At 65.4% G+C, this 26,938-nt stretch overlaps 1 protein-coding gene across 2 annotated transcripts in view; it reads left to right on the top strand.

Moving 5' to 3' along the window:
• Nucleotides 1-26,938, top strand: part of ZC3H3 (zinc finger CCCH-type containing 3) — a 53,743-nt gene that overhangs the window by 24,358 nt on the left and 2,447 nt on the right. For both annotated transcript variants that reach the window (XM_036233138.1, XM_016139219.2), the window contains exons 6-11: nt 14,686-14,885; nt 18,359-18,401; nt 18,495-18,656; nt 18,738-18,807; nt 20,791-20,922; nt 26,335-26,519. In XM_036233138.1, the coding sequence (XP_036089031.1) occupies nt 14,686-14,885; nt 18,359-18,401; nt 18,495-18,656; nt 18,738-18,807; nt 20,791-20,922; nt 26,335-26,519 (792 nt within the window). The remainder of the gene's footprint in view (nt 1-14,685; nt 14,886-18,358; nt 18,402-18,494; nt 18,657-18,737; nt 18,808-20,790; nt 20,923-26,334; nt 26,520-26,938) is intronic.

Genomic DNA, 26,938 nt, shown 5'->3' with positions numbered 1-26,938 from the left:
CGCTCCAGGGCACATAGCCTTGGGAGAGAGGCTGTAGTCCTGGGCAGGGGCCATCCTGCCAGCCCCCACAGGCGTGACTCTGGGCCATGGGGAGAGGAGGTGCAGCCTGCGGCCCGCCCAGGTGGCCAGTGGTGCCCACTGCCCTTCTCCAGGGGAAACCTGGCTCTGCCACCTACTTTCCTGGACGCAGTAGCTGGAAGTACATTTTAAATTAATTTTACTGCACTTTTTGTAATATTTTTGTTTTAAATAGATTTATAAGCATCTTGGGGGCTGTTTCTACAAATTTATGAAGATAATTCTCACCCTTGGTGAGGTTAGATTTACACCTGCTATTTCCGTATCAATTCGCAGAGCTAAGTGGGTCTAATTTTCTTCCGTCCTCCTGTCTGGTGAGCATGGCCTTTCCTAATGCAATTTCCCCCTCACTAAATCACTGTGGTCGGGAGTCAGGATCGAGCTAAATTAACTTAAATTAATTTACTTAATAAGAGCCCCAGATCATCATGAACGAGGTTCAGATTTATTGATTCTTGCTCCGCCCCCCCCCCCTGCAGTTAGCAACTCTGGCCAGTCCCCACCTCCCCCAGGAGTGCAGCAGGGGCCTGGGGGTGGCTCACTAGGGTGGCACCAATGGGCCTCTCGTCCCGGCCTCAGCACTGAGGCTCCCCCAGGTTCAGGGCCTGCTGAGCCCATGCTGAGTGTGCTGGGTCCTGACAGGGTCGCTGAGTGACATGGGTGCCAGGCACGGAGGGCCGCGGGCTCCTGTAGGTGGCCAGGTACGCCCTCAAGGCAGCAGGTGCCTTGTACCTTCAGCCCAGCGTCAGACCCATCAGGAGGAGGGCAGACTGGTCACAAGGGGCAGGTGGGGGCAGAGAGGGCACCTGTGTGCCATGTGGGCAGGTGCGCAAGGTCCCACCTCAGGCCAGGTGGATGGGCGGGCTGCCGGGGGGGAGGCCCTGCTGCCAGCCCAGCGCGGCCACCGCTCCCCTCAGGCTTCCTAGCGAAGGAGGTGCCTGGCCAGCCGCCTTGCAGGACGGGCCGTGCACACCTGGATGCCCTGGCTCTGTCCGGCCCCCCAGGCTGCCCTGGCTATCAGAAGGCCCAGGTCCTGCAGCCTCGGCACCTTCCCAGTGGGAAGAAGCTGTGCCGAGCCCACCCCCAGCATGTCCGGACGTCAGAGGAGGGCGTGTGCGAGGGCTGAGCCCAGTGGGGCCTCCCTCCACCTCCACCTCACCCGGGCCTGTCTGGCCTGTTGCTGGTCGCACTGTGAGCACAGAGCTCTGGGCCCTCATGGGGCCTGGCCTCTGGGCTTGGCCTGCAGGGTGGGAAAGGTACAGGGTGCTGAGACTAAGCAGCTCATGAGGCCCTGGGAAGCATGGCTGCCCACAAGCTGGGCTTCCTTCACCCAAGGTCACCTGGGCCCTGGACAGGGTGGCCTTCTCAGCAGAGCGGCTGCCTGCTGGTGGCACGGACCTGCTGTCGGGAGGGCATGCCTGGGCCCGGCTGGTCCACGCAGCAGAAAGGGCCCGTCTCTGGGTGGCAGCAGTCTGGGGCCCGCCTGCCCGCCTCCTTCAGCTCTGACAGGGCCAGGGCAGCCTGTGTGTGGTCAGCAGGCCCAGGGCGGCTCTGGGGCCGACTGGCTTTGGCTATGGCCTCAGCCTCTGCTCTGTGAAGCCACAGGCTCCTCAGCCCTCCCCTGGCTCAGGGAGGGTCTGGGCTGGCGGAGCGACCCAGGCCAGTGGGGGCCAAGGAACAAGCAGGGCTCTCTCGCCACCAGCTGGCCTGTGCCCAGGGATGGAGGGCTGTCTTTTCGGTGTGTACCCACCCTGGAGGGAGGACACTCCGAGGGTCCAGCAGGAGGGCCCAGGAGGCCTAGGCATCTCAGTGGGCAGGACTGGCGCTGGTGGACACAGGCGGGAGGTGAGGTAGGCGGCCCGGTGGCTGGGAAGGCCAGCCTTGGCATGGTGTCCCTGAGCCCCATTCTCCTGCAGATGCTGACTGCATGCACGTGGTCGCTGTGGAGGGGAGCTGTGTGTGCTGGGGGCTGCCATCTGGGGGCCCGGGGGCCTTGGCGGGCACTACCTGCTCCGTGACTCTGGGCAGGTGGGAAGGCCGCGGGGTCGGCGCCCGCCTCTGAGGCCACAGGGCTGCCACCTGCGAAGCAGTCCGGAGCCCCAGGCATCCTGAGGCTTTGGCCAGAGGCCGGGGAGGGCGCGGTGGGTGCCAGGCAGGGTCTGGGCGGGGGGGGGCCATGGGAGTGACCCACGAGTGCCGCCGAGGCGGGTCTCCTCTGGCAGGCGTTTGAGAGTCCCGTTTGATGAGAACAGGCGGTTACGGCTCCCCGAGTGCTGTGAAAGTTAATGTGATGGCTCCCTGCGCCTGTGCTCATTTTTATAATTTTTATTTTATGAAACAGGACAGGGAGCTTAGTGACTTATTACTATTCATTTCGTTTCAATGCAGTAAATATTGATTCAGTTGGGGGTTTTCAATTTAAACCACTCGGCGATTATATAAAATATTACTGCCTGTGAGATTCTGCTTACCGATCCCTTCGGCTGCTCATTAAGGAAGGGGTGCCGCGGGGGCCCTCTGCCTTCATCATCCTGATGCAGGGGCTGAGGTCCCTTTCTGCACGGGAGGTGCCGTGGAAACTGCTGGCGGGGGCCTGACAGCAAGGATGCAGCTCTTAATTTGGAGGCCGGTTCAAAGCACGCCGTGGTGGCTTATTTATTTCTCTGTCTTCGGAGGCAGGCCGGCCTCTCCGCCGTCAGCAGCCTCACGGCAGCAGGGCTGAGCATCCTCCGTCCTGTGCTCCTGCGGCTGGCGGAGAACCCGCCCGCACTTCCAGGCAGGGTTTGGGGAGGGCTGCGGGGAGCGGGAGGCCACGGAGAACCGGCCTGGCCAGGACTCTGCAGGACGCCGGTCTCCCCCTGTAGCCTCGTCCAGAACCCAGAACGTCATAGCGCAGCCCCTGCTGGCAGACAGCGCCCTGGGTGTCAGGTCCAGCTGGCGCATGCTGCACCACGGGCCCTCTGCCCTCCTCGCCCTCTCGTGGTTTCCCAGAGCCCTGTGCTCCTGTCGAGCAGCCACCCCGTGTGGGCCAGCAAGTCGGAGCCCCGCACGCACCCCGGCCCCTCTGGCATCGGGCCCTTGCCAGCCGGGCACTGCAGTCTGCTCGCTCATTTGGTTCCTGTCCTCACCTGTGTGTGCAGCTCTAGGATGGCCCCTCGCGATGACGGGGGTGGCAGTCAGCCCTGCAGAGGGTCAGGACTTGCGCTCGGCGGGGCCGCCCTCGTGCCTGCTGCACGGCCCCTGTGCTCCTGGTGGGGGCAGACCAGAGCTGTCCTCCCAGCCCTCCTCGGTCCTCGTGGGGGCAGTGGTGTGGGCCGGACATGCCGCTCCTGGTCTGTCTGAGCCCCCGGCCCTTCCTCCTGGTGGTCACGCGGCCCCCGCGACAGTTGCGCCCCAACATGGTGTTTGTTCCGTTGCTTCCCCCCGGCTGTGCGGATGGCCGGTGCGGGGTGTGGGGCCACAGGCGTTGTAGCCAGAGATTTGTGGGGAGACCACGCGAGAGGCAGCATCCGGGCTCCATCTGCAGGCGGCAGACACTGGAGCCCCCACGTGCTCCATCTCAGGCCAGAGCTGCCCGTCACTAGGGCTGGTCACCTGCCTCCCTGGTCTGGACCCACGGAGAGCTGGCCTCGAGCTTGCGGGCCCAGGGCATGTCCTTGCTCTCTGTGTCCCTGAGGGTCATGCTGGTGGGTAGCAGGTGCCTGGCAGGGCCGGGGCCGCGGTCGGGGGTGGTGGGGCTCAGCACACTCCGCTCCGCTGTCCCGGGCTCTGCCGCACGTCCCCGCGGGGAGAGTCCTCGCTGTCTGGCCAGCCCCCAGTGCTCGTCGCGTCCGCGTGTCTCGGGCTCTCGGGCCTTTGTCCCCTTTCTTCGGTCTCTGCCCTGTGTTTTCCGCGGCCGCCTCCAGGGTCCGAGTCTCTCATCTCCCTGCTCTCTCCCCATAGACGTGTGCGTCCCTGTCCTGCTCCCGCCGCCTGGTGCCCTTGCTTCTCCTCTCGGCGTGGGGCGCCAGGAGCAGGGAGGCCTCGGGCTTCTCAGTGCAGGCGGACGTGAGGAGACGTGGGCGCGCCGGGCTCCCGGGGCCCGCTGGGCTGTGTGCGGGCCCGGGCGGTTGCAGGCTGCGCGGCTTCGCTCTGTGCTGCTCTACAGCGGCTCCGGCCCACCGTCCCCTGCAGCCCAGGCCGCTCTCCTGCCTCCCCCTCGCTGCTGCAGCCCCAACGGTCAGGGCCATGCAGGACCCCGTCAGACAGCCACCACCGTGGAGTGGCGCAGCCCAGGGCGGGGGGTGGGCCTGGCAGCCTGCAGAGCGCGTCCCTTCCGGTCTGAGAGCCGCAGGACTGTTGGGCGGGGGTCGTGAGTGGGGCCCCAGGACACCGCCCTCGGCTTGAGCCCGTGCCTCCTGGCCGTACCTCGCCAGCACCTGGGCCCTGGTGTGTCTGCGCTGGAGCTCCCGGATGTCTCTGGAAACAGGGTGCAGAGGAAGCTGAAGATACTGCCCCGACACGGTTAAGCACTGTTTTAAATGCTACTTTTGTCCTGGTTCTAGAGGTGGCTGTAAAGTACCGTTCAGATCATCGGCATCACATCTAGCTCTTCCGTGTCAATCCGCCAGCCTGATATTGCCCCAGAACGTCACTCAGTCTCAGGACTGGGCCAGGGCCTCTGCAGGTGGCAGGGGAGGCAGGTCTGGGGGCACAGGAAGACGGGCGCCCTGTGTTGGCTGCAGGGTCTGGGGCCACTCAGCCGCTGCGGACCATGGCCAAGGGCTCTTGCAAGCAAGTGCCCTCTCAAGCTCCTAGCCAGCCTCAGGTGGCCTGGCCAGCACCTCGTCCCGGCCCTCCCTGTGGGCACTGGCATCTGCCCTGCCTCATGTCGTTAATGGGCCCACTCCCGTGGGGCGTGGGGGCACCAAGGGAGCACTGGCCCTGGGGGTGCCTGCTCATCAAGGCTCTGGTGGTTCCCCTCTCCCCGCCCTCCCCGCCTTCTGTACCCGCCTCCCCCAGGCCTGCCACTGTGTGTCCTCTGAGATGCGCTCTGGGCGAGCCCCTCCTCCAGGGGGGCCCTCCATCCCCATTCCGGGCTCCGACAAGGACCAGGCTGCTGAAGCGCTGTCCAAGGGCCTGTCCAGCCGCCCAGGTGCAGCCTGGGAGATGGGTTAGGCATCATGGGGACATCCGAAGGCCGTTTTAATTGCCTCCAGTTGGAGACATCTCTGTGTGGGGACCGGCCGCGTGACCCCTGCCTGCCCTTCACTCACAGGGCAGTCACCACAGCCAGGTGGGGCCTGGACCCCAGCTCCTGTTGAGGCTGGTTCTGCACCGAGAGCCAGCAGGCAGGGGCAGAGCGGTTTTATTTTCCTCCGACTTTCCTCGAAGTCAGCAAGGTTTCCGTGGCTGCCCTGCGCACTCCCCAGAGTCAGGAGCCCAGTCTAATTTGTGGTCAGACGTCTGTTAAGATTGTGCCCACTTCCCAAGTCAGCACTTAATTGGCAAGGTGCTTGATTTAGCAGCGCGGGCGCCTCCGCCGGAAAAGTGGCCTCACTAAATCACCTCCCGACGCCAGAAAATAGATGTAATCTCAGCGTTAACTACATTAATAGTGGCGGGAGCCCAGTTAAGAAAGCCATAAAGCATAAGCGGGGAAGCTAAGTTATGGCCTGGGCTATGCCCCGGCTGCCAGCCAGGCTCCTCTGGGGGCGGGGCGGGGGCGGGGGCTTCATGCCCCGCCCTGTCAGAGGCCCCACCCACCTCTCGGCCCTGCCCGGATGGGCGGGGCTGGAAGGGAGCCTGTGCCCATCTGCCTTCCGGGGTCCTTGAATTCAGCACTTTGCACCACCAGTGCCCACCCAACCCACCCCGAGTGCTTTACACCTGGCCTGTCCTCGGCCTAGTGGGTGCCAGCACGTCCTGCGACGTCCCTGCTACGAGTCAGCCACAGGAGTGTTCAGGCACCCGCTCTGGCCCGGTACTGCCTCCATGTCCCACAGATGGCCTTTGCCCTCTGGCATCTGCAGCCTGGAAGGCTTCTTGGAGGAGGCAACACCAGGCGGGTCCCCATCAGGCCTGCAGTTGAAACCGCCCCTCTTCTTGCCTACGTCAGTGGCTCATTCATGCAGACAGGCCGCCTGGGGTCTGGCTGCAGGGTGGGCCGCGTCCCCTTGAGCCCCTCGGGCCCGGCCGCCCCTGCGGGGCCTCTCCGCACCCAGTGGAGGACGCGGAGGAGGGCGCCGCCCCGCGCGGTCCCAGCGGTCCCAGCTTCGTCCTCGCCCTTCGTTACGATCAGTGTTCTTACGCTCGCTGTTCGTTTGCCTCTGGTCTGTTTCTCACATGTTTGCAAGACGCTAGATCATCAGCGTGTTGCCCGTTTATCACAGACTGTACTTTTTTTTTGCAATTTCAATTTTGTCCTTCAATTTTGTTTGAGGATTTTTAACAGAATGTTTACTTTTCTATGTGCCTAAATTTGTTATTCTCTTAAGACATATTGACTTGCTTAGAACGGCCTCTCCTCCAGATTATGTGAATTCCATTATATTTTATTCTAGAGCTATGGCTTCAAGTTTTGTATTTGAAACTAAGTTACCGGGAATTTATTTGGGGACGTGGTGTAAGGTTAAAGTTCAAATTTAATTGCGTTCAGTGGTTGCCTGGTTGCCTCAGGACCAGTGATTAAATACTCAGGCTTTTTCTGTGTTTGACAATGTCGCCTTTGCCGTGGGACAAGTTCACCAGGAGCAAGTGCTCAGTCCTGTTCCCGGCTTCCTCTTTGATTTCCCCTTGTAAAACGTTTGTGGCTTATGTCTTCAGGGCTCAGTTCTGTGAATTTTATCTCGTATACCCACCACCCAAGTCGGAGTGGTCGCACCCCACAGGGGGCCCCTGCTCGAGCCTCTGTCGGGCTAGACCGGCCCCGTCTCGAAGTTCTCGAGCTTCGTGCAGTCAGAATCATGCAGTGGGCACTGTTTCAGGGCTGACTTATTTTGCTCAGCATCTGTTAGGGACTGAAGCCCTGACCCCCAGTGTGGCTATATTTGGAGGTGGGACCTTTACACAGGTAATTAAGAGTAAATGAGGTCATCAGGGTGGGGCCCTAACTATTCCCCTTGTGCGAGGAGGAGACACCAGAGCTCTCTGCAGATGCAGAGGCAAGACCACGTGAGCTCGGCGAGAGGCGCCATCTGGTCTGCCAGCCAGGAAGGGAGGCCCCACAGGGAACCAGCCTGCTGGCACCTTGACCTTGGACTTCTGGCCTCCAGGACTGTGAGGAAAGCAGCTTCTGTTGTTTAAGCCGCCCGCTGTGACGTGTCAGATGGCCGAGCCGACTGGGACGCGGTGCCTTGGCTTGGGCTGTCCTGCCGAGTAGGGGCGGGTGGCTCAGAGGTTGGTCTGTTTTGCTCCCAGGGGTATGGGGGTTTTTTCTAGTCTTCGCTGCTCTCAGTCCTGTTGCCAAGTGACCAGGAAGCCCTGATCCCATGGAACGGCGACCTCAGAGGGTGGGGGGACGCTGTGTTGCAGTAGACGGGGCCGGTGTGCGCGGTGGCCGTCCCCGTCCGCACCGGCACAGGGGTCTGAGAGCGCTTCGCGCCGCGGCCTCGCTCGCACCTGCCGGGCCGTGGCTCCGGCCGTCGCAGCCAGGCTGGCCCGAACGCGCCCGCGCGGAGACGCTTGGGGCCCGCCGTCGTTCCGTCTGAGCCCACGGCCGTGCCGCTCCGTTTCTTACTGATTCGCGGGCGTTCTTGATACGCCGCGGGCACGCTCCTCCCCCGGAGCGCGCCTCACAGTCGGGGCTGGCGACTCGGCGGCCCTTCCTCCCGTGCGTGGCGCTCTCCTGCCCTACGACAGGTGCACCTGCGCCTGCCCTGAGGTCGGTCCTCTTCTGGAGAGCGGGTGGGTCAGCATTCACGCTGCAGCCCCGGTCTTTCTCAGGGACGCGTGGCCGCCTCCGGCTCGTGGTCAGAGGCAGGGGTCGGGGGCCCAGGCCCCCCCCAGAGGTGCGTGTCGTCGCTGGTCCCGGCCTCTGCGCGTCCCTCTGTCTTCCTCTCCCCCCTGCACACGCGTCCTTCCAGGTGGCCACAGCGGTGCCGGCCGCTTCCCAGCCTCCCCGGCCCCCCAGACTGCATTTACTCTCACGTTTCGCCGCCACACGCGGACCCGGCAGAGCCGACCGAGGCCGGGCCCCCGTCCGCGGTGCTGCAGCTGTTCTGTGGCTTCTGCACGGCGCGGGGACACCTGGGCGGCGTTTCCCTTTGTTTCTGCTTGCTACCCTTTTCCAGCCGGTCTTGCTCGCACCCTGGACTGCTGGCGCCGCTGCTGCGTGTCCGCCGTGCGGCCTGCCGCCTGTCCCCCTCTGACGTTCCCGTGGGTGCCGCTGGCGGCACCTCGCTGAGGACACCAGTTCGTCCCAGGGGAGCCGGGCTGCTCTGCTCGTGCCGTCCCAGGAGGGGACGTCCCACCGGCCCCTTTCCCCTCCGGGGGCCTTGATGAGTTTTTTCGGTAGTGGTGACACTCAAGATACCCGATTTGGGTCGTCTTATGTGTCTACTTTGTTGGGCACCCCTGGCGTGGACTGCCCTCCAGCATCCAGGGGCTTGGGGCTCCTTCGTGACACACTCACGAGCGTGAATATTTTAGGGGTCACCAGAGGGGTGGGGGAGGGCATGCTGCTCCAGCTGGAGGCAGGCGCAAGCAGAGCAGATAGCGACCGTGGCCGCGGGGCTGGAAACAGGCCAGCGTGGCCGAGGGGCATGGCACAGGCGGAGTGCAGGCGGGGTGCCGGCAGCCAGGGCCCTGCCACCCAGAGCAGTGGGCGGGGGGCTGTATCCAGGTGGGGCCAGGCCAGGTGGGCACCGCAGCTGACAGCGCGGAGTGCGAGGACACAGGCCCCGACACGGGTCACCAGACGGATAAGAGGAGGCCTTGAGAAGGAGCGAGAGGCACCTGCCGGAGCGGAGTGGGGGGGGGGGGTCGGCAGGCACTGGGCTCAGCAGGGTGCTCTCTGGGCTGCGTCTCCTCTTCCCCGGTGATGAGCATCTGAGCAGGGACATGAGTCATCTGGATCGAGGGCACAGTGGAGGGGTTCCTATGGGGACAGGTAGGGAGGCAGGTCCAGCTGTGAGGGTCCAGACTGAGGAAGTGTCCCCAGGGCCCAAAGTGGGACGTGGAGGGAATGTCAAGGGCTCAGCCTGGACCTGAAGCCTGGCGTGGGGGACGATGCCCCGTGGGTGTTCTCAGGACTGCGCTGTTTCGGGAGGTCTGGTGCAGGCCCGGCCCGGCCCTCCCGAGGTCTCCCGGAGAGCTCAGCGGGGGCTGCTGGGGTTGTCCTGCCGCCTGAGTCGTCCGTCTGTCAGCCTGTGCCCAGCGTGGACCACCGTGGGGCGAGGGCCCGGGTCGGGGGGCTGCCTCAGGAGCTCACGTTCAGGGTCAGAGGGATGGTCAGCGAGCATGTCGGGGGCATGGGACGCGAGGGGGAACGGCGGCGTGGGAGGGAGAGGGGCGGGCCATGGAGAGGCACGGTGGGGAGCACGGGGCGGGGAGCACGGGGCGGGCCCGCCCTGCCCCGCCCTGCCCTGCCCTGCCCCTCACTTGCTGCCACGGACCTGGAGGCCTGGAGGCTGACACCCGGGGCCAGAGATTAGAGGGCCCCACCCAGTCCTGGGCCCGCAGCCCCTCTGCCCTTCCGACTGAACTCTGCACTGCCAAGTGGGGCCTTTATGGGCCATCGAGGCCCTAATAATGCCTCTTTTTTGCAGTTAACGTACAAAACACCAATAGCTTTAGCTGAAATGGATTTTTAAAAGTGTCATTTTGTGGAGAATTTTACTTTCCATCGTGTTGTTTATTAGGCTCTTAAAGGGAAAGCTTGTAATGTATCCATTGATCGAAATTCCAATTGAACAGATGTGAGCACATAAAACAGTCCAGCCCCTCACGGCAGAGCCGCCGCATTTATAACGGACACAGCACAGTCAGTGTGGCCGCAGCACGCCAGCTGGCCGGGGCGCCCCAAGTCTCTTCTGTTCGTTACTAGGGAGAAATGGGGTGCGGACTCCCTTGGGAAGGAGCAGCCCCTGACGAGGCCTTCAGGTGACCTGCCCTCGCCCCCCTCACCCTCCACGTCCACTCAGGTGCTCAGCCCTCTCCACGGTCGCACGGTCCTCGCCCCCGCAGGTCACACAGCCCCCACGTCCCCATGACCCCCCAGGTCCACCTGCCCGCCTAGGAAGCCCAGCAGCTGGCCTGCCTCCACCAGAGGTGGCCGGGCACGGCAGGAGGGGCACAGGCAGCCAGGGGGCTGCAGGGAGCGGCCGCGGGGGCCACAGCCCCGGAGCTGGCTGTAGGCCACGTGCAGGGGCAGGTCGTGTGGTTGGGGGGAGGCTCTGTGAAATCAGGTGGCCACAGTCATCGTGAGGCCATTGCCATCTGCTGTGTCCTCGGCCGCTGAGCCCCGTTTCTCAGACCCCTGTGGAGCTCGCTCTAGTCACCTTCGTCACACTTGTGCCCTGGGGACCAGAGCCTCTACCCTGCTAGGCCTCGTGGGCACAGGCTGCCCTGGCCTGGGGCCAGGGGTGAGGAGGGGGGCTGGGGGCGCACGGCCAGGCCCCGGCCCCTCGCAGGCCTGTGTGGCGCCCGTCAGCGTCAGCGTTTCCGCGGAAAGTGCGCTCAGCGCTGTCACGGTGGCGGCGGCTGGGCCTGACCTACTTGGAGTTTGCCGTGCAGAGCCGTCCCCGCCTCCTGCTGACGGCGCACCCCCCCGCTCCCTGGAAGTGCCAAGCTCCGCAGAGCCGCGCTCCATTTCCTGAACAACGCTTCCGCGCAGCCAGCCCGCCCTCCTCCTGCCGCGGCACCCCCCCGGGCCGCCTGGCCTGGAGGCTGCTGGGCCCCGGGCTGTGGACTGACCCTGCCCAGGCCGATGGGAGCCTGGCCGAGCCCCTCTGCTGCCACTGTGCCTGGTCCTGTCCCCCCACCCACGGCCTCGGTCCCCCCAGCCTGGGATGTGGCCGCAGCCTCCGGCCTTCAGTCCGCCACCCCCGCCCCCGTGCCCGAGGGGTTCGCCGTGGGACAGTAGCCCCACCTCTCTCCGATGCAGGGTCCCTGGTGCTGGCCCTGTCTCCAGGAGGGGGGTCCGTCTCCCTTTCCGATCCGTGTGACAGTGCCCAGCTGCCAGCAGAGGTGGGTTCACCGTCCTGTGGAAGGCCTTGGGAAACCCTCAGATTGCATGAGTGGAGTCGGGGGCTGGGGTCCCCCGGGCTCCAGTGTGGTCCTGCAGCCCGACCTGAGCAGCGGCAGCAGGACAGGCAGGGCGTCCCGAGTCCACCGTGAGACCGCTCCCTGCAGGCAGGGGCGCCCCATGCAGTGCTGGGGCTCGGGGGGCAGGGAGCGTGGGTGTCCAGGGCGGGCGAGATGCCCGACAGCAGGCACACCTGCAGCGGCCCCGGCTCCTCGGGGAGAGCCCCCGTCTCGTCCAGACCCTGACGTGCCCATCTCGGCCCCCGTTGCCTGAGACCTTCCACCCTTCCTCCTGGCGTGGCCTGCCCTGGGCCCGCCGGCCACCTCGCCCGGGCAGGGCAGGGCAGGGCAGAGGGGCGCGCAGGCAGAGAGCCCCTTGGCCGGCGGCGCAGCCCCAGAGCGGGAACCTCCCAGCTGCTCCCCGCGCAGTGGACATGGGGACAGCGGTTCTTTCTTGGCCACTTTTGCGGAGTTGTGTTCTTTCTGTCCGCTACCACTGCTTTTCATTTAAAACGTTATCTCCCCCCACGCGTCCTTCTTGCCCCCCCCCGGGGGGTGAGGGGAGGCCCAGCCCTCACCCTGGTGTAGTCAAGGTTATGGTGATAAATCCTGGGGCATTGTCACTTCTATTCGGAGTAAATTGGCTGGCCGCTTTCGGGCTGAGGGGAAGATAATTTGCTGTAGTATTTCAAATGGATTAGAAATGGATTTGAAGGGAAAGTTCATGCCTCCCATTACAAAGGCGAGAAAGAGGACCATCTTAAGGCACGGCTCCCTCCCCGGCCTTCATTATCCACGCTTAATACCTTTCCTATTTTCCAGCGTTAATGAAATTTCCTGGCGGCATGGGCTAGCCGGACGAATGGAAGAAGCCTTTAGATCTGAGGCTCCCGCTGCAGAAAAGGAATTACAGGGCCCTCGCCGTGAGGGCAGGCGCGTCCCCGGGTCCTTGGCCCCACTATTATCTCATTAATTTTATCCCCTCTTCTCAATACAGCCCGTTCCCAAAGGCTGTCTCTCCATTAGGGCAACAATTTGCTGGAGTGCCGTGGCACCGCAGCCACGAGAAGCTATGGGGCGCTGTGGGCAGGCGTCCCAAGCTCGCGGTTCCAGTCCCTGCCAGGCCACAGGCCTAAAGCCAGGGACCAGCCGCGGTGACGGGAAGGCACAGGTGGCCCTGTGCACCTGCAGGCCGGGCCTGTTTCCCGTGGGCAGGTGGGCTCTTCTCCTGAGGTCCTGGCCAGCCCTCCCCACCTTCCACGGGCACATCCACCTCCTCTAGGCAGCCCCGTGACACAACATGGGAATAAGTTTCTCCCGACGAGGCGCCCAGGGTCCTGAACGTGCCCCTGGAGGCCGGGGGTCCTGGGGCTGTGTCTGGGGGCCGGAGCCTTGCACCCTCGGGCACGTGCAGGTGCACAGACCATGGCACAGAGCCAGAGCTCCAGAGCGGGTGGCTGTCACGCCCCGCCCCCCCACCCCCCCAGGCCCCAGCGTCTGTGACCCCCTTCAGAACCAGGGGTGGTGTGTGGGGGGAAGGGCGACAGGTCTGCGTAGTAGAACGGTGGGGAACACTCTGCAGCATCCTGGGGAAGGAGGTGTCGTGGGCCCCGTAGCTGCCAACACCCCGGAAGGCAGCGATGGCCAGCTTCTCCCTGGGGGCGGCAGGCTCTTCAGCATCCACCGGGACAGCCCCCCAGGCTGAAGCTTCTTTGCGTTGAGCTGGGCCTCCGGGCCGGACACACTCTGTCCTTAAGCTTCCAGCTCCTTCTGAAGAGGCCACCTGGTGTCTGGCTGCCCTTCGGGTGTGGCCGTGCCTGGGGGCCTCAGCCAGGAGCACACTGCACCCCTCTGGAAGGCTGGGCTCCCAGGAGTCAGAGCCCCAGGTGGGAGGTGGGGCACGTTCCTCAATGCCAACCTGCCCCGCAGGCTTTGCGCTGTGGATGGGGCGTGGGGGGAAGGACAGTAGGCGTGCTGGTCCAGAAAAGGGGGGCCCTTCACGGGCAGAGGCAGCCGAGAGTGGGGTCCTTATTCCTGGCAGGCGGCAGCCCGTTACCTTGCGCAAAGCCTGTTGGAGGCCTGGGGTGGTGGCCACTCCACGACGATGACCAGAGCTTGAGGGGGAGGGGAAGACCGCTGAGGGCTCTGGCAGCAGGGCATGCGGCCAGAGCCTGTCAGCCTGGGCTGAGCGAGCTGTGGTGGCCACTGGCCTGGGCCCAGGTCGGGATTGTGCGGATCGGGACGTGGGCCCAGCCACACCCTGAGGCAGTGGCCGCAGCTGCTGCAGAGGGTCCACAGCCCCCTCTGAGTGTCCAGGGCTGACCAGGGCTTGCAGCAAGGGTCTGGCGGGACCTGTCCCCTCCAAGATCAGTGTTCGTGAACTTGAATTTTAATTAAAGGAAACTGGGTTAAGTGCCTTCGAGCGGGCGGCCTCCTCGGCGCTTCCCGCCTGGCGTTTGCACTTACGCTGCAGCTTTGGGTCCCCTGAGCGCAGCTCACTTGCACACGTTATTTCCCTAATGGGCCCTCAGAGGCTGCAGGCTGGCAGACCTACCCCCAACTTGCAGATGGAGAGGTTGAGGCCTGGGGGGGGCGGGGCTGAGTGGTGGGGCTGAGCCGTGCCCGAGAGCAGGTCCGGCGTGGTGCCCATGTGCAGGACACCCGGGCCGCCCAGCCCCTCGGCACTCACGCGTCAGACCACAGAGCTCGGGCCAGCGTGGGCACTGAGGGCAGGCCCCGCGGGGCCTGGGCCTCCGTCCTCGCCTTGCTGTTTCAGCCAGCTCCCTGCTGGCCCGAGCAGCACCTCCTCCCAGAGAGAACCTGCTCTTGGGGGTGTCTTCGGGTTGCAGCTAGCCAGCACCCCTTTGCCCAGAATTGCCCGTGGGGCGCAGGGGGCAGGGACTCCACAGTGACATTACTGCAAGTGGAGTCCAAGCTGACATAGAATTAAGCTCAATTTGCATAAACAAGTTACTGCTGAAATTTGCCCTCAGGGGCAAAGCCCTGTGCCCTTGTAGAGTCTCAGAGGCTGGCTGGTCTCCATGCGCCCAGCCCCCAGGCCCCCAGGCCCGGCATCTCCATGGCAGCCTGTCCGAGTGGCAGCTGCAGGGAGTGGGTGGGCCTCGGTTGGTGCCTCCCAGGCGGCCTGGGGCCTGGGGCCTGCGGTCGATCCCCGCGGGGCCATAGTGCCTGCGGGGGGCGCCACTAAGCGGAGGCATCAGGGTCTTGCTTCCTGGTGTGCCCTGGCGGACATGTCCGGGGGGTGCCTGTCCCCTCCCCGTGGCCCTTCAGGGGCTCACAGGTTGGCGGGGTCAGGGCACCTCCACCCATGTGTGTGGGGGGCAGGGGAGCGCCCGGCTAACTGCCACGTCCTCGTCCCTGCAGGTCCCTGGTCCTGAACCGCCTGCGTCCTGCCGGCGGCGTGGGGAGAGCCCAGCCGGGCTCCCCTCGGTGGCGGAGCAAAGGCTACCGCTGCATCGGGGGGGTCCTCTACCGGGTGTCTGCCAACAAGCTCTCCAAGACCTGCAGCCGGCCCGGCGGGGGTGGCGACGGCGAGGGGGCCAGCAGGCCCCTCCTGCGTGCAGGTGAGGCTCCCGCTGCCCAGGTCGGGACGTGCCAGCGCCTGGCCCAGCGAGCGCCGCCGTGGGCGGCTTCCCGCAGCAGGCGGGGCACCGATGCCGAGGCCCCTGAGGCCCGGTCCCCAGGGAGGGCCCCTGCCGGCGGCGGCTCTCGCTTGGCTGGGCGGCCCCTGCTTCCTCTGTGTTCCCTCCTGGACAGAGGAGATGAGCCAGGTTTGGTGACTGAGGCGGGCGAGGGAACACCTGGGGCCGCGGCGCCCGGAGCGGCCTGGGCAGCGCCTCCCAGCTGCGTCTGGAGGCGGCGCCTGGGAAGCAGGCCCAGGAGGAGGAAATGCCCTGGGCCGCCGCGGTACAAGTTAACTCGAAAAATGTGATGGGTTCAGTCCAGTTTTACCTTCTTCCTTTTCTGGCGGCCCCGGATCCCCAGAGCACGAAGCCTCGTGGCAGCAGTGCACGTGGCCTGCGGGCCCCACACGCCGTTGGCACAGCTGAGGGCAGGGCTCCCGGCCCCTCCTCCTCCTCTGCCTGCTCCAATGGCAGCCGCTCTGCACCGAGTCTTGGTTGGCCCCGCGTCGTGGCCTCTGTGTGTTGAGCCTCTCCTGGGGCCTCCTTGGTGAAGGGCACACCCTGCTGTCCTCGCTGAGGACCGTACAGAGCTCATTGGCCAGCAGACCAGACCCCCGTCTGCCGATGTCCTCCACCAGGCATGTCACAGGGCCACCACGGCTACCCGCCACCTGGCTTGTCACTCCCCAAGCTGCTTGTCCCCTGGTCCCCACGGCTGGAGGCGAGGTACCTGGAGGCTGAGAGAAAGAGGCAGGTGTGCAGTCAGCACCCGCCGACATCCGCGTGGCTCCACCCAGAGCCGCCCTCCGGGCCCTGAGTCCAGCCCTGGAGAGAGTCCAGGCTGCCATGGAGGCGGGGGTGGCAGTCAGAGCGCAAGAGGGACCAGCGTCAGGGGCTGGTGGGCATGGGGCGCTTCCTGTCTCCCCAGCATAGGCCCTGCTGAGGAGGGAGCTGTAGCTCTTCTCATACTGGCTTCACCCCAACACCCCAGCCTTCAGGCAGCGAAGCGAGGAGAGGCCTGGGCTGGGTGGGGGCAGGACAGAGCCCCACTGCCAGCACCCCGCTCCGTGAGGGGCCCCCCAGCTGTGTAGGAATTAGAGAAACTCCTGCTCTGTGGCGGGTCTTTGACTTCAGCGAATGCACTCTGCCTGGCCCCTCCTGGCTGCTGGGCTTCTCCAGGGCACTCAGCCCCTGCGGGTGCCGGCCACCCCAGGCCTCCCTGTGGGCAGACCTCAGCCTCCCGGACCCTGGGACCAGGCCCAGCCCGCCCGCCCCAGGGCCCGACCCCGAGACCCCTCTGCACAGGCTTTGGCCTGGGCCCTGGTGCTCCGCGTGGCCTGGTGTGGCGTGGCCGCACCGTGCTGGAGCAGAAGCTGCAGGTCCACCTTGCTCGGCCCAGGCTGCAGGGCCGGCCCCTAGGCCTCCAGGCCTGAGAGAGAGGCAGCCGTGGGCAGGCTCCTCCCTGCTGCTCACGGCCACCACCGCGCGGCAGGTTGTGGGGGTCTGTGCGCCTCATCTCTGCTGTCCGTCCACTGTGGTTGCCTCGAGGTCACACGCTCTGGTGCAGGGTTCCGTCCTGAGGCCCCACCCACTGCCTCCCTCCAGACACCTCTTCCTGGGGCTCCCTTTGCCTGCCTAGTCTTCTCCCCAGCGGTGACCTCAGACCCAGGGCAGGGTCAGGGAAGAGGCTGCAGGGCAGGGGGTGATGTTGGGGGCGGGGCTGCTGTGCTATTCTGGGACAGCCCCGGGAAGTGTGAGTTCTCCAAGGGCCGCGCCTCCTGGGCCACAGGCCGGGCCTTTGGCGCCTCCGGCCTCCACCCTCCCCAGGCCGCGGCCCGATGTGCGTTTTGAACACCGCAGAGCGTTCGAGACGCCGCCACCTGTTCTTGGCAAAACTCCCAGCGTGAGCCCCACAGGGGCAGCTTTTTGAGTAAAAAGTGGAAAGGGGAGTAAACCAGACCCCCTCGGGGACCAGGCCTGGGGGCCGGTGACCGGCGGGCGCGCACCGATAGCGGCCCCTGGCAGGAGCGGGTGGCGCCACAGGCTACCCGGGTGGCAGCCAGGGAGGCGCGCTCACCAGCAGCTGTCGCGTTGCGCTCCGTCACCCGCCGGCTGGCAGGTGTGTGGTGCCACGTGCCGTCCGGGCCGACCGGTGTCCTCGGCCTGGGAACCAGGGCACGTTGTCCCCTCAGCGTCCCCAGCCCCCTGCACCGTAGCCAGTCTGGGCCACCGTGCGAAGCACTCCCCTGCCGCTGGGGGCCCCACTTCTTAGCCTCGGAGCCCCCCCGTTTAAACTCGAGACTGCGGTTAAGAGAGGGACAGACGCGGGGGGCGGGGGGCGGCTCCAGCGGGCAGCTCGGGGCCAGGCAGCTTGGGGACGCCCCTTTAAAGCCTGGATGCTTTGTCATCGCCTCAGGTCGCCGGAATTTCTGGGTGATGTCACTCGTGCCTCCTCCCACCAGATCCATTTCAGCAGCTGCCTGCGAGAAATCGGATCTGGTCTGGGAAGGGTCATGTGTGTGTGTGAGGACCTGGGGAGCCTCGGTGGCCGTCCCGTGCAGGCCCTTCCGTGCCGTGCCCTCCCCGGTCCTGGGGGTTGCGTCTCGTCTGACAGGCAGGCAGAGGGCCGCATTCGGCCTGGCTCCTCCTCCCTCAGGGCGCCCGAGCCCCAGCTGCCCTGCTGGGAGCGTCACCTGGGCCCCCTTCCTGTCACCGCTGTCCACTTTGTAAACAGCTTCTCTCCAGGTCACACGTGGTGACCTCCGAGCGGCCTTGCGTGGTCTCTGCGCTCGGGGTTTTGGGGAGTGTCTGTGACACGCCTCCGCGGTTTGGGGGAGCAGGCGCCCACCAGGGCCCACGGTGCTGGGAGTCCAGCGTGGCCATCGGGGCCTCTGCCCCCGCAGAGCCTGGTGCGACGAGGTTGACTTTGTGGCCACACAGTTTTTTTTTTTTTTTTTAATTTCCCTTTGCAACCCTTTAAATACGGAAAAACCATTCTCGGCTGCAGCAAAGCCAGGTGGCATCCTCGGACCTACTCATGTCACACGTCCCTCGGCTCTGCTCCAGGCAGAGGGAGGTGGCGGCCCCCCACCGCGCCCGCTGTTCCGGTACCACCTGCCTCCAGGCGGGCCCACCGGCCAGCGGCTGCGTGGCCTTGGGAGCCACACGGCCCGTGTGGTCCCTGCATCTTGTCCCCGGGCGCCGCTTTGGCTGCTCCCCCGCACCGGGGGTGGGGGCGGGCGTTGGCCTACAGGTCCCCTTCCTCAGCACTGTGTCCCTAAGGGGCCTGGCAAGGGCCCCACCCGAGGGGAGGACAGCAGTGCCTCAGCGGAGGGCGGGGACCCCAAGGGGGCCGGAGCCAGGGAAGGGGCGGTTGGCTGGGTGCGACCCGGCCGTGGCCTCTCTCCCCACAGGCCGGTTGGATCTTTCCAGCAGCTGCAGCCGCTCCCTGGCCAGGTAGGTCCCGGGGGCTGGGGGGTGGAGGCGGGGGAGGGGGTGCTCCCTGCGCAGCCGAGGTCTCACGCGCCCGCGGGTCCGCCCGCCCCGCAGCCGCGCCGTGCAGCGCAGCCTGGCCATCGTGCGGCAGGCCAGGCAGAGGCGGCGGAGGAAGGAGCTGGAGTACTGCATGTACTACAACCGCTTCGGCAGGTGCAACCGCGGCGAGCGCTGCCCCTACATCCACGACCCCGAGAAGGTGGCCGTGTGCACCAGGTGACCGCCGGGGCGTCTCGGGCGGGCGGGCCCAGGCTCTGGCCTCAGCAGCGCCTCACACCCTCCTCGCCGTCTGCACAGGTTCGTCCGGGGCACGTGCAAGAAGACTGATGGGACCTGCCCCTTCTCCCACCACGTCTCCAAGGAGAAGGTGAGCTGCAGCTCGCGGGCCTCCCCGGCGCGTCCCCTGGGGCCCCTGCCAGGCCTCGGTCCCCCGGTATTCCCTGAGGAGCTGGGGACATTCCCTTCTGGCTGCCATTTACCTTAGCTGACCCCGAGGGTGTCCGCAGGCCACACAGGAGGCCTTCATCTCCCCCAGGGCAGTGTCCCACAGGGGCCTCCAGGCCGCTGTGCAGGGGACAGGGGCACACAGCGGGCCCTCCGGTCCCCAGATCCCACCACGTGGGCCTCAGCGAGAGAGCAGACCCCACTGCAGACCTCCATGGCTGGGGGGAGAGCCAGGGCGGGCTGGTGGTCCCCGTGCCCGCTGGGAGTGGGCAGAGCCGGGAGCTCTGAGGTCAGGGGTCGGGTCCGCGCTGGCTGGGGGGCCTGGAGCGTGGAGCGGGGCGTGCTGGGGCTGGGGCAGCGGGCAGCGCAGACGCGACCCGGCAGGGCCGATGCTGCCGCACCGCTGTTCCCCCTGAGGAACTCGGGAAGAATCAGCACTTCTCCCCGTAATAGCGCTTCCAAGCTCTGCTGTGAGCAGTTTGGAGATTCGCGTCGAGGTTCGGGTTCATTAGCCGCCGGCTGCAGCACCCCGCACCCCCGTCTCTTATTTGTGTGGACGTGGCGGAGCAAACAAGGTTAATTGAAAGGAGAGCGCGGCCTCCTCTCGCAGCGGGCCGTGCTGACAGCGGAGGAGTTCCGTTCGGGGTGCGCGCTGGCTTCATTATCCTTTTTATTAGAGCTAATTTGGGCTCTAGATCAAAAGCCACATTAAGGGATTGTCTGCAGCGCGGCACCGGCACCGCCAGCCAGGCCGCCCCTCCCCTCCGCTCGCAGTTAAAAGGCAATTAAAGATAAACTTCCGCGGGCTCGCAGCGTAAATCGCCCTTTGTCTCTGCTTTCTCCCTCCGCCTCTGCCTCCCCTCTGCCCCCCAAAGTGCGGTGAGTAGCCCCAGGGCCAGGGCGCGGGGTCCTGTTGGGGGCTGCAGTGGGGTTTGGTGGGGCGAGTCTGATTGACAGAGGAGGGAAGAGCAGGGCAAGCGCCCCCCACCCCCACCGAGACCCCAGGTGTGAGACTCACAGGGTGACCCTTAAGCCAGGCACTAGTCCCTGTGGGAGGGGCGGGGCTGGCAGCGCCCTGGAGAGGAGTCGGGGCCAAAGGTAAGGCTGGCAGAGACCCGGGACCCGAGGCCCTCCTGCTGGCCCTCGGGCCCGTTTCCCCCAGTGGGGGCGATGGGGACGGGGAGGGTTGCACAGCCCCCCCTCCAGCCTGCAGGCGCCGCTGGGGCCACACAGCCCTGCCCAGGCCACCTGCTCCATGTCCCCCAGCAGGTCTCCCGTGGGCCGCCTGCCAGGCCTGCACAGTGCCATCCTGCGGTCAGCGCACGGACTTGGGCTGCTCCCAGGCGGCTTCCTGCCCACTGAGTCCACCGCCCACGCCTCTTCCCGGGGCAGGGTGGGGTCTCCAGCCCGCGGACACCGCTGCTTCCCACTCATCAGGCAGCTGGATTTCCCGACCCCATAGGCTGTCGCCCCCCAGCCCGTGCCGCGTGGTCCCACAGCCTGGAAACTGGGCAGGCTTAGAGAAGGGGACGGATCCCGGCAGCAGCGCGTCTGGGTCCGAGCTGCCGGAGCCAGCCCTGCGTCCACGGCCTCGTCCTGCCTGTGTGCCCGTCCCTCCTGCGGAAGCCTGGGTCTGATGTGGGGGGTGGGCAGCCCTCACCTGGCCGGGCCCCAGGTGCCCCAGCTCTTACCGGCTGCCTTCCCGCTGGCTGGCGCTGTCCAGGTCACCCTGGGGCAGGACCACGTGAGGGTTTCCAGCCACAGTCTGAGGCTCGTGCTGGCCACGGGACTGCAGGCAGGTCCCTGGAGTCCTGGCGTTTGTGCCGTCAGGCGGGGTGCAGGTGCCCGACGAGCAGGGGGAGCTGCGAGGTCTGCTGGCGCTCACCGCCCGCCCCTTCCCTGCCAGATGCCCGTGTGCTCCTACTTCCTGAAAGGGATCTGCAGCAACAGCAACTGCCCCTACAGCCACGTCTACGTGTCCCGGAAGGCGGAGGTCTGCACCGACTTCCTCAAAGGCTACTGCCCGCTGGGCGCCAAGGTGAGCGTGCAGGCGGGCAGCACCCAGCACGGGCCCGCGGCGCCCCGGCGCCTGAGGTGGCACGGGGCACTGGGGATCGGGGTGGCGCGAGGCCGCAGTCGCCGCCCGTCGCCTCACCTGTCAGGGCGAGGGTGGCCGCGCCGGGCGTTCCCAACAGCCGAGCAGTGGGCTCCTTCCTGTCCGTGGTGGCCCGCCACCCCCGACCCCACACGGGCCTGCGTGGACTCTGGGGCCCACCGGATGGGCCTCCCTGGCACCCCAAGAGGGCATCTCCTCACCTACCCAGGGGCCTGCTGTCACCTTGTCCCCAGCACTTGTGAGTGGCCACCCTGTCTCAGGGGCCTGCATTTGGATTGGGGGGCCCCCGGTGACGTCGAGGACACGGGTCCTGCACCGCAGATGCCCGGGGCGCTAGGGCTGGGCTCTGGGCAAGGGGAGGAAACCTGTCTGCGCAGAGCCAGCCGCCGGCCCACCAAGTGTCACACCGTGATCACGGGAAGCCCAACCGCGGCCCTTCCTGTGCACCACCTCCTGCCACCGCCCCGAGCTGGGGACCTGAGGAGCTGGCAAGTCGCCTGGAGGGACACCGGCCGGTAGTGGGGGAGGGCAGGACCCTCACAGAGGCCACGCGTGATTGTTGTAGAATACTCTAGACGAAACATCAAAGCAGCGCTCAGGCTCTGCTAGCGGAAGTGCTCAGGCGCCCGTTCCCGCGTGGGCGCTGTGCAGCTGCGGCCAGCTGGACGTCCGCCTTCTGTCCCTCTGACTGGCCCTTCCTCGGCATCTCGTAGCTGGGCCCCCACGGCCCCCAGACTTCTGCGCCTGGCTCCCCTCACTCCCCACGGTCCTGAGGGCCCCCGTGCTGGTCCCACGGGACTGCATTCCTTCTCATGCTCAGTGCTGCCCCATCGTGGGGACAGCCACGTTCTGTCTGTCTGTCCCTCAGCGGGCGGGCGTCTGGCTGTTTCCAGGCTGGGGCTGCTCCGAGTCGTCCTGCATGAACCTCGCGTGCGAGTCTCTGACAGCCTGTCTGCCCGGGGCGGGTCCTGGGGGTGGGCCCACTGGCCACGCGGCGACCGCCCCCCGGCGGTGAGTGCGCCGCCACGTCCTTGCCAGCACTCGTCCTGCCTCTCGTCGACGAGCCTCCCGCGGGGCCGAGGCTGCCTCCCCGCGTTTTCTTGTGTGTCCCTGGTGGCCAGTGGCGAGGGCACCGCGGGCACCCCGTGCGCTCGTCGGCCGTTCCCGCGCCTTTTCTCTCACAGCTTTGCCGAGAGGCGGCCCCTGCGTGTGCGTGTGCGTGTGCGTGTGGGGCACAGTGGTCCCAGCACGTCACGTTATTAATTTGCAGTCACGGGAAAACTAACACAGCGTGAGGTTTGCCACATTTAAGCGCACAGTTCGGCGACGTTAACCACGCTCAGTGCCGTGCAGCCAGCACCGCTGTCCGGTCCCAAACGGTCTCACCCCCCGGCTGAGCCGCTAACCGCTCAGCCCCAGGGCGCTCTCAGCGCTGCCGTCGAGGTCGTTGAGCCCTCTGAGCTGATTCCCGTGCGCGGTGCTGGGCGCGGGCCCGGCCGCCCTGCAGCATGTGCCGAGGGCGTCGTGCCGGCCGCGTGGAGCGGTCTTGGCACCTTGTCGGGAATCTCTTGACGCACACGTGAGGGCTGGTTCCTGGGTTCTCTGTCCTAGTCCGTCGGTCTGTGTTTATCGCTGGAGCATTCGAAGGTTAGAAATCAGGAAACACGGATCCTTCAAGCTTTGTCTTCTTTTCCAAGACCGCTTTTTTTTTTTTTTTTTTTTTTTTTTTAAAGATGGACACTTGGGGATGCTGATGGGGCCGCCCTGAGCCTGCAGATCACTTCGGGGAGCACTGCCATCTTGCCAGTGTGAACTTGGGGCGCGGTCTCGCTTGTCGAGACCTTTAATGTCCCTCAGCAACGTTTTGTAGCTTTCAGTGTACGAGTCTTTGGTCTCCTTCCTGAGTATTATAAATGAAATTTTAAAAAGCAAAATTGTTTTTAAACGCTCTCTAGGTTGTTCATTGCAAGTGTTCAGTGACATAAGTGTTGCGCGTTGCTCTTAAATCCTGAAATGTCGCTGAATTCACGGATTGGCTCTAACAGTGTTGTGTGGATTCTTCATCTGCTGACAGAGATCGTTTTCTTCCCCTTTTACTCGGATGCCTCTTATTTTAATAAAGTAATTGTTTATTTCTGCCTCATCGCTCTGGCCAGAGCTTCCAGGGCCGCGTCGAGTGGAAGCGGCAGAGGGGACAGACACCCTTGTCGTCGTCTTCGAGGAAAAGCTTCCGGCCCCCGCCCCGCCCGCGTGCGGGGCACCAGTCGCGGGCGTCCCGTGGGTGGGCGCTGTCGTGCTGAGGGTGCTCCCTTCCTAGTCCGAGTTCGTTTGGCCTTTTTATCACAGAAAGGCGTTGGATCTTCTCCAGTCATTTCTGCCCCTGTTGAGGTGACCGAGTATTCTCACCCTGTGGGTGGCCACCAGCCCCGTGGCCCACGCTGAGTCACGACTGGGCTGGGGTGGCGCGGTCCTTCCGCTCCGAGGACCACCCTGCCTGACCTTGGCTGCGACGTCGTGTCCTTTGCACACGCCGCCGAGCTCAGGCTTCCGGTGTTTTCTTGAGGACTTTCACCTCCATGTTCCCAAGGACACCTGGCCTGGAGCGTCCGTGTCTTTCCTGCACGCCTCTGTCCGGCGCTGCTTTCTGTGTAAGTCCAGCCTCGTGCGTGGTTCTGACTTTGCGGGGCTGGGAAGGGCTGCCGCCCCTTCGGGGTGCTGGCGGGATTTGAGAAAAGCAGGCGTCTATCCTTCTCCGAGCGAGGGGGGACTTCGCCAGGGAAGCCGTCTGGTCCTGGTCCCCGCGTCGGGCCCCGCGCTGTGTCTGCGTCTGGTCGCACGTCCCGGCTCCTCTGAGGCCGGCGGGGCGGGGCGTGTATTTCTAGGAATCGGGCCACTGCGCCCCGTGGCTGAGGGGCACAGGCTGTTCGCGTGCCCCTCCCGGCCTTTCGCTGTCTGCAGGGTCTGCGGCGACCCTTGCTTCGTTCCTGTGTTGGAAGTTTGTCACTTCTCTCTCGTTTCTTTATCTGTTTTGCCAGAGGTTTGTCGACGTTATTAATCTTTTTAAAGAGCCAGCTCTTTGTTTCCTTGATTTTTCTCTTGTTTTTCCTTTCGGTTTTATTGTCTTCTGCTCCTGTTGTTGCATTCTTCAATTTTAAAATTTCAGTTATGTCTTTTTTTTTGATGAGACTTTATATGTTTTCGTTGTGTCAAGCCTGTAAGTCACCGGACGAATTCATTAATATTTTCAAAGGTCTGGCCTTTGGCCCGCTTGGCCTTTGTTGTGATTTTGTTATTCACCAATCTCTGTTCTCATCCTTTACTTCCCTCTGCTCCTTTTGGGCCGCCTTGCTGTTCCTGCCCTGACCCTGAGGGGACCCTCCGCTCATCTAAGAACCACTTTGCTTTCCCTGCACCGCGCGGATCGTGAGGTGCGCCGCCGTCCTCGCTGGGTTCTAAGTGTTAATCTGATGTCCGTTCTTCCTTGTTCCACCCTCGAGGCATTTAGCAGCACCTGTCTCAAACTCCAGGTCCTCGGGGTTCCGGGGCATTCCGTTTGGTCTTGCCCTTGTGCAAGTGAGCTTGGCCTTGATGGAGTTCTCAGGCCTCTGAAAGCTGAAACTCGCTTGCTGTCCGATTCCAAGCAGACTTCCTTCCATCGCGCTTTGCTGATCACTTGGACAATTTGAGGAACTTTTTTACATTCGATCCGGCGTTTCTGGTTGTTCTTGGGAGGAGGGTTTGTCCATCCTGGCACTGCCTGGCGGGAAGGTCAAGCAGATGTGGCCCCACGTGGAATTTAAGTTTTCTAGTGGCACTTCGAACAGGTAAGAAGACGAATGGCGAGACACGTTTAACGGACCCCGCACGCCATAAACCGCGACGCGCCACCAAGGAGGAGATGCAGGCGTGCCTTTGGCTAACCCCCTTCCCCGCGGGTCTGCCCCCACGGGGCGGCGTACTGCGTGCCAGCCGGCTCGGGGCCTCCGCGGCCGCGCGTCCCGGCCTCCCTGCATGCGGAGCATCCGCCGGCAGTGGGTCTGCTCTCGTCTGCTCCCGGGCCCTCTTCACCAGAGGTCCTTCCTGCCCCGCCGCCGGCCCAAGCCACCCTCCCTCCTCGGAGGACCCCGCCCTGGGGCCTCAGTGCCTCCGCAGGTCTGCCGCTCTCGGCGTGGGCCCACGAGGATGGAGCTGCTGGGTTTCAGGGCACAGTCACCAGCTGGGCCCCGTGCAGAAGGGGCTCCGGTTCCCGATGGAGCGAGCCTGGCCTGCCTTCCACTGGCAGCAAGGGGTCTGGCCTGCCAGCTCCGGCCTGCTCCCAGGCACCAGCGAGAGGGGCTTCCAGTCCCTTGTTAGCAGCCAGGGGCCAGGTGTGGGGACAAGAATGGGACCAGCGCCCAGGTCCTGCTCAGGACGGGTGCACGCACCCTGAGGTCCTGGCTGCTGGGAGCGGGGCCACGAACCGAGGCCCTAACGACGGAGTCCCAGAGGGAGGCGGCGGGCAGGGAGGAGTGTGTCCGGGCCCCCGCCGCACGCCCAGTGCCGCTCGGGGGTGCACCCGGGCTGGGCGGGCGCTGCGGCTACTCTGAAACTGGTTACCCATGTCTTTGTCTCTCCAGTGCGTCCCCAGCCGCCTGTCGCCTGGGCCAACATGAGCGACAGAGTGCCTGGGCGTGTGACACTCGGCCCTCTCCTGCCTGATCCTCTGCCCACCAAGCCGTCGGCCGGGGGTGGGAACAGGGCACCCTCCACTGGAAGGGGGCGTACAGCAGGGCCTGCAGCTCCCACCAGGGGCGGGCGGGCCGCGGACGGGCAGGAGCAGCGGCTTGGGTCCCCCGCGCACCTGCCGCGCGGCACGCCCCCGGGGGTATAATTAGCCGCTGCGACAGGTGTGGTGGATCGGGTGTGCGGTGGCCTCGGCCGACCCGCCGCTCCCGGGCTTGAGGCCTGAGGTCCGCCAGACCTCTGGCCCCCCGTCCCACCCCCCCAGCCCTTCCCCCACCCCGTCTTCCACCAGGGCGGGTGAGCTATGGTCCAGAGGAGGGGTTAGCACCCCAGGAGCCCCCCCCAGCCTGGCAGGACCCCCAGGCGTGCCGTCAGTTTCCAAGGGGCAGTGCCCTCACCCTCTTGGGTTGCTCAAGGCGCATCCTATGGATGATGGGGACGCAGGCCAGGTGGGGCTGTTGTGGCCTGAGGGCCGCAGCCCGCCCACAGGAAGCCTCGACCCTGACCCCCTGACCCCGACCCTGTCCCCGACCCCGCCCCCGACCCCGGGCAGAGCGAGCCGGCCGCCCCACACAGGTGGAGGCCTCGCCCAGCTGCGCCTTCTCCCCACAGTGTAAGAAGAAGCACACGCTGCTGTGCCCCGACTTCTCCCGCAGGGGCGTCTGCCCCCGGGGCGCCCAGTGCCAGCTGCCGCACCGCAACCAGAAGCGCCTCGGCCGGCGTGCGGCCGCCGCCCCCGTGCCGGAGCCCGGCGACGCGTGCCCCAGGAGCAAGGCCCCCGCCGCCCACGGGCCCAGGTGATGGCGAAGCAGCCCTCCCCTCTGCGGACACTCAGGACCCTCCAAGGGAGCCCCTACCCCCCACTCTGCGCTTCGGGCTTCAGACCTGGAAAGAAACCTCGGTCCAAAGTTGAGGATCAGGTGCCCCACCCCAGGACCCCAGGCTGGACAGAGCCAAGGGTGTCCCTGGCTGGGCAGCCAGTGCGGGCAGCCCCGCCCTGCTCAGCCACGCGCCCCAGCCTCCAGGCAAGGGCAGGAGCCCCTCCCGGCTGACGCCTGTGGCTGGGGCCACACGTCACGCTTACCTGCCCCCTGAGTGCGGGGGCCCACGTGGACGAGGGCGGTGTGGTGCCAGGACTCCCCGGTCCTGCGATGTCACCGGCCTGTCCTTGGGCCCAAGGGCCAGCCTTGGACCCGCTGCTGCTGCCAGTGGCTGC

Source organism: Rousettus aegyptiacus, unplaced genomic scaffold (genome assembly GCF_014176215.1).
Source record: "Rousettus aegyptiacus isolate mRouAeg1 unplaced genomic scaffold, mRouAeg1.p scaffold_m13_p_15, whole genome shotgun sequence".
Lineage (NCBI taxonomy): Eukaryota > Metazoa > Chordata > Mammalia > Chiroptera > Pteropodidae > Rousettus > Rousettus aegyptiacus.
The sequence above is the reverse complement of the archived record's forward strand: the minus strand, read 5'-3'. Positions and strand labels throughout refer to the sequence as shown.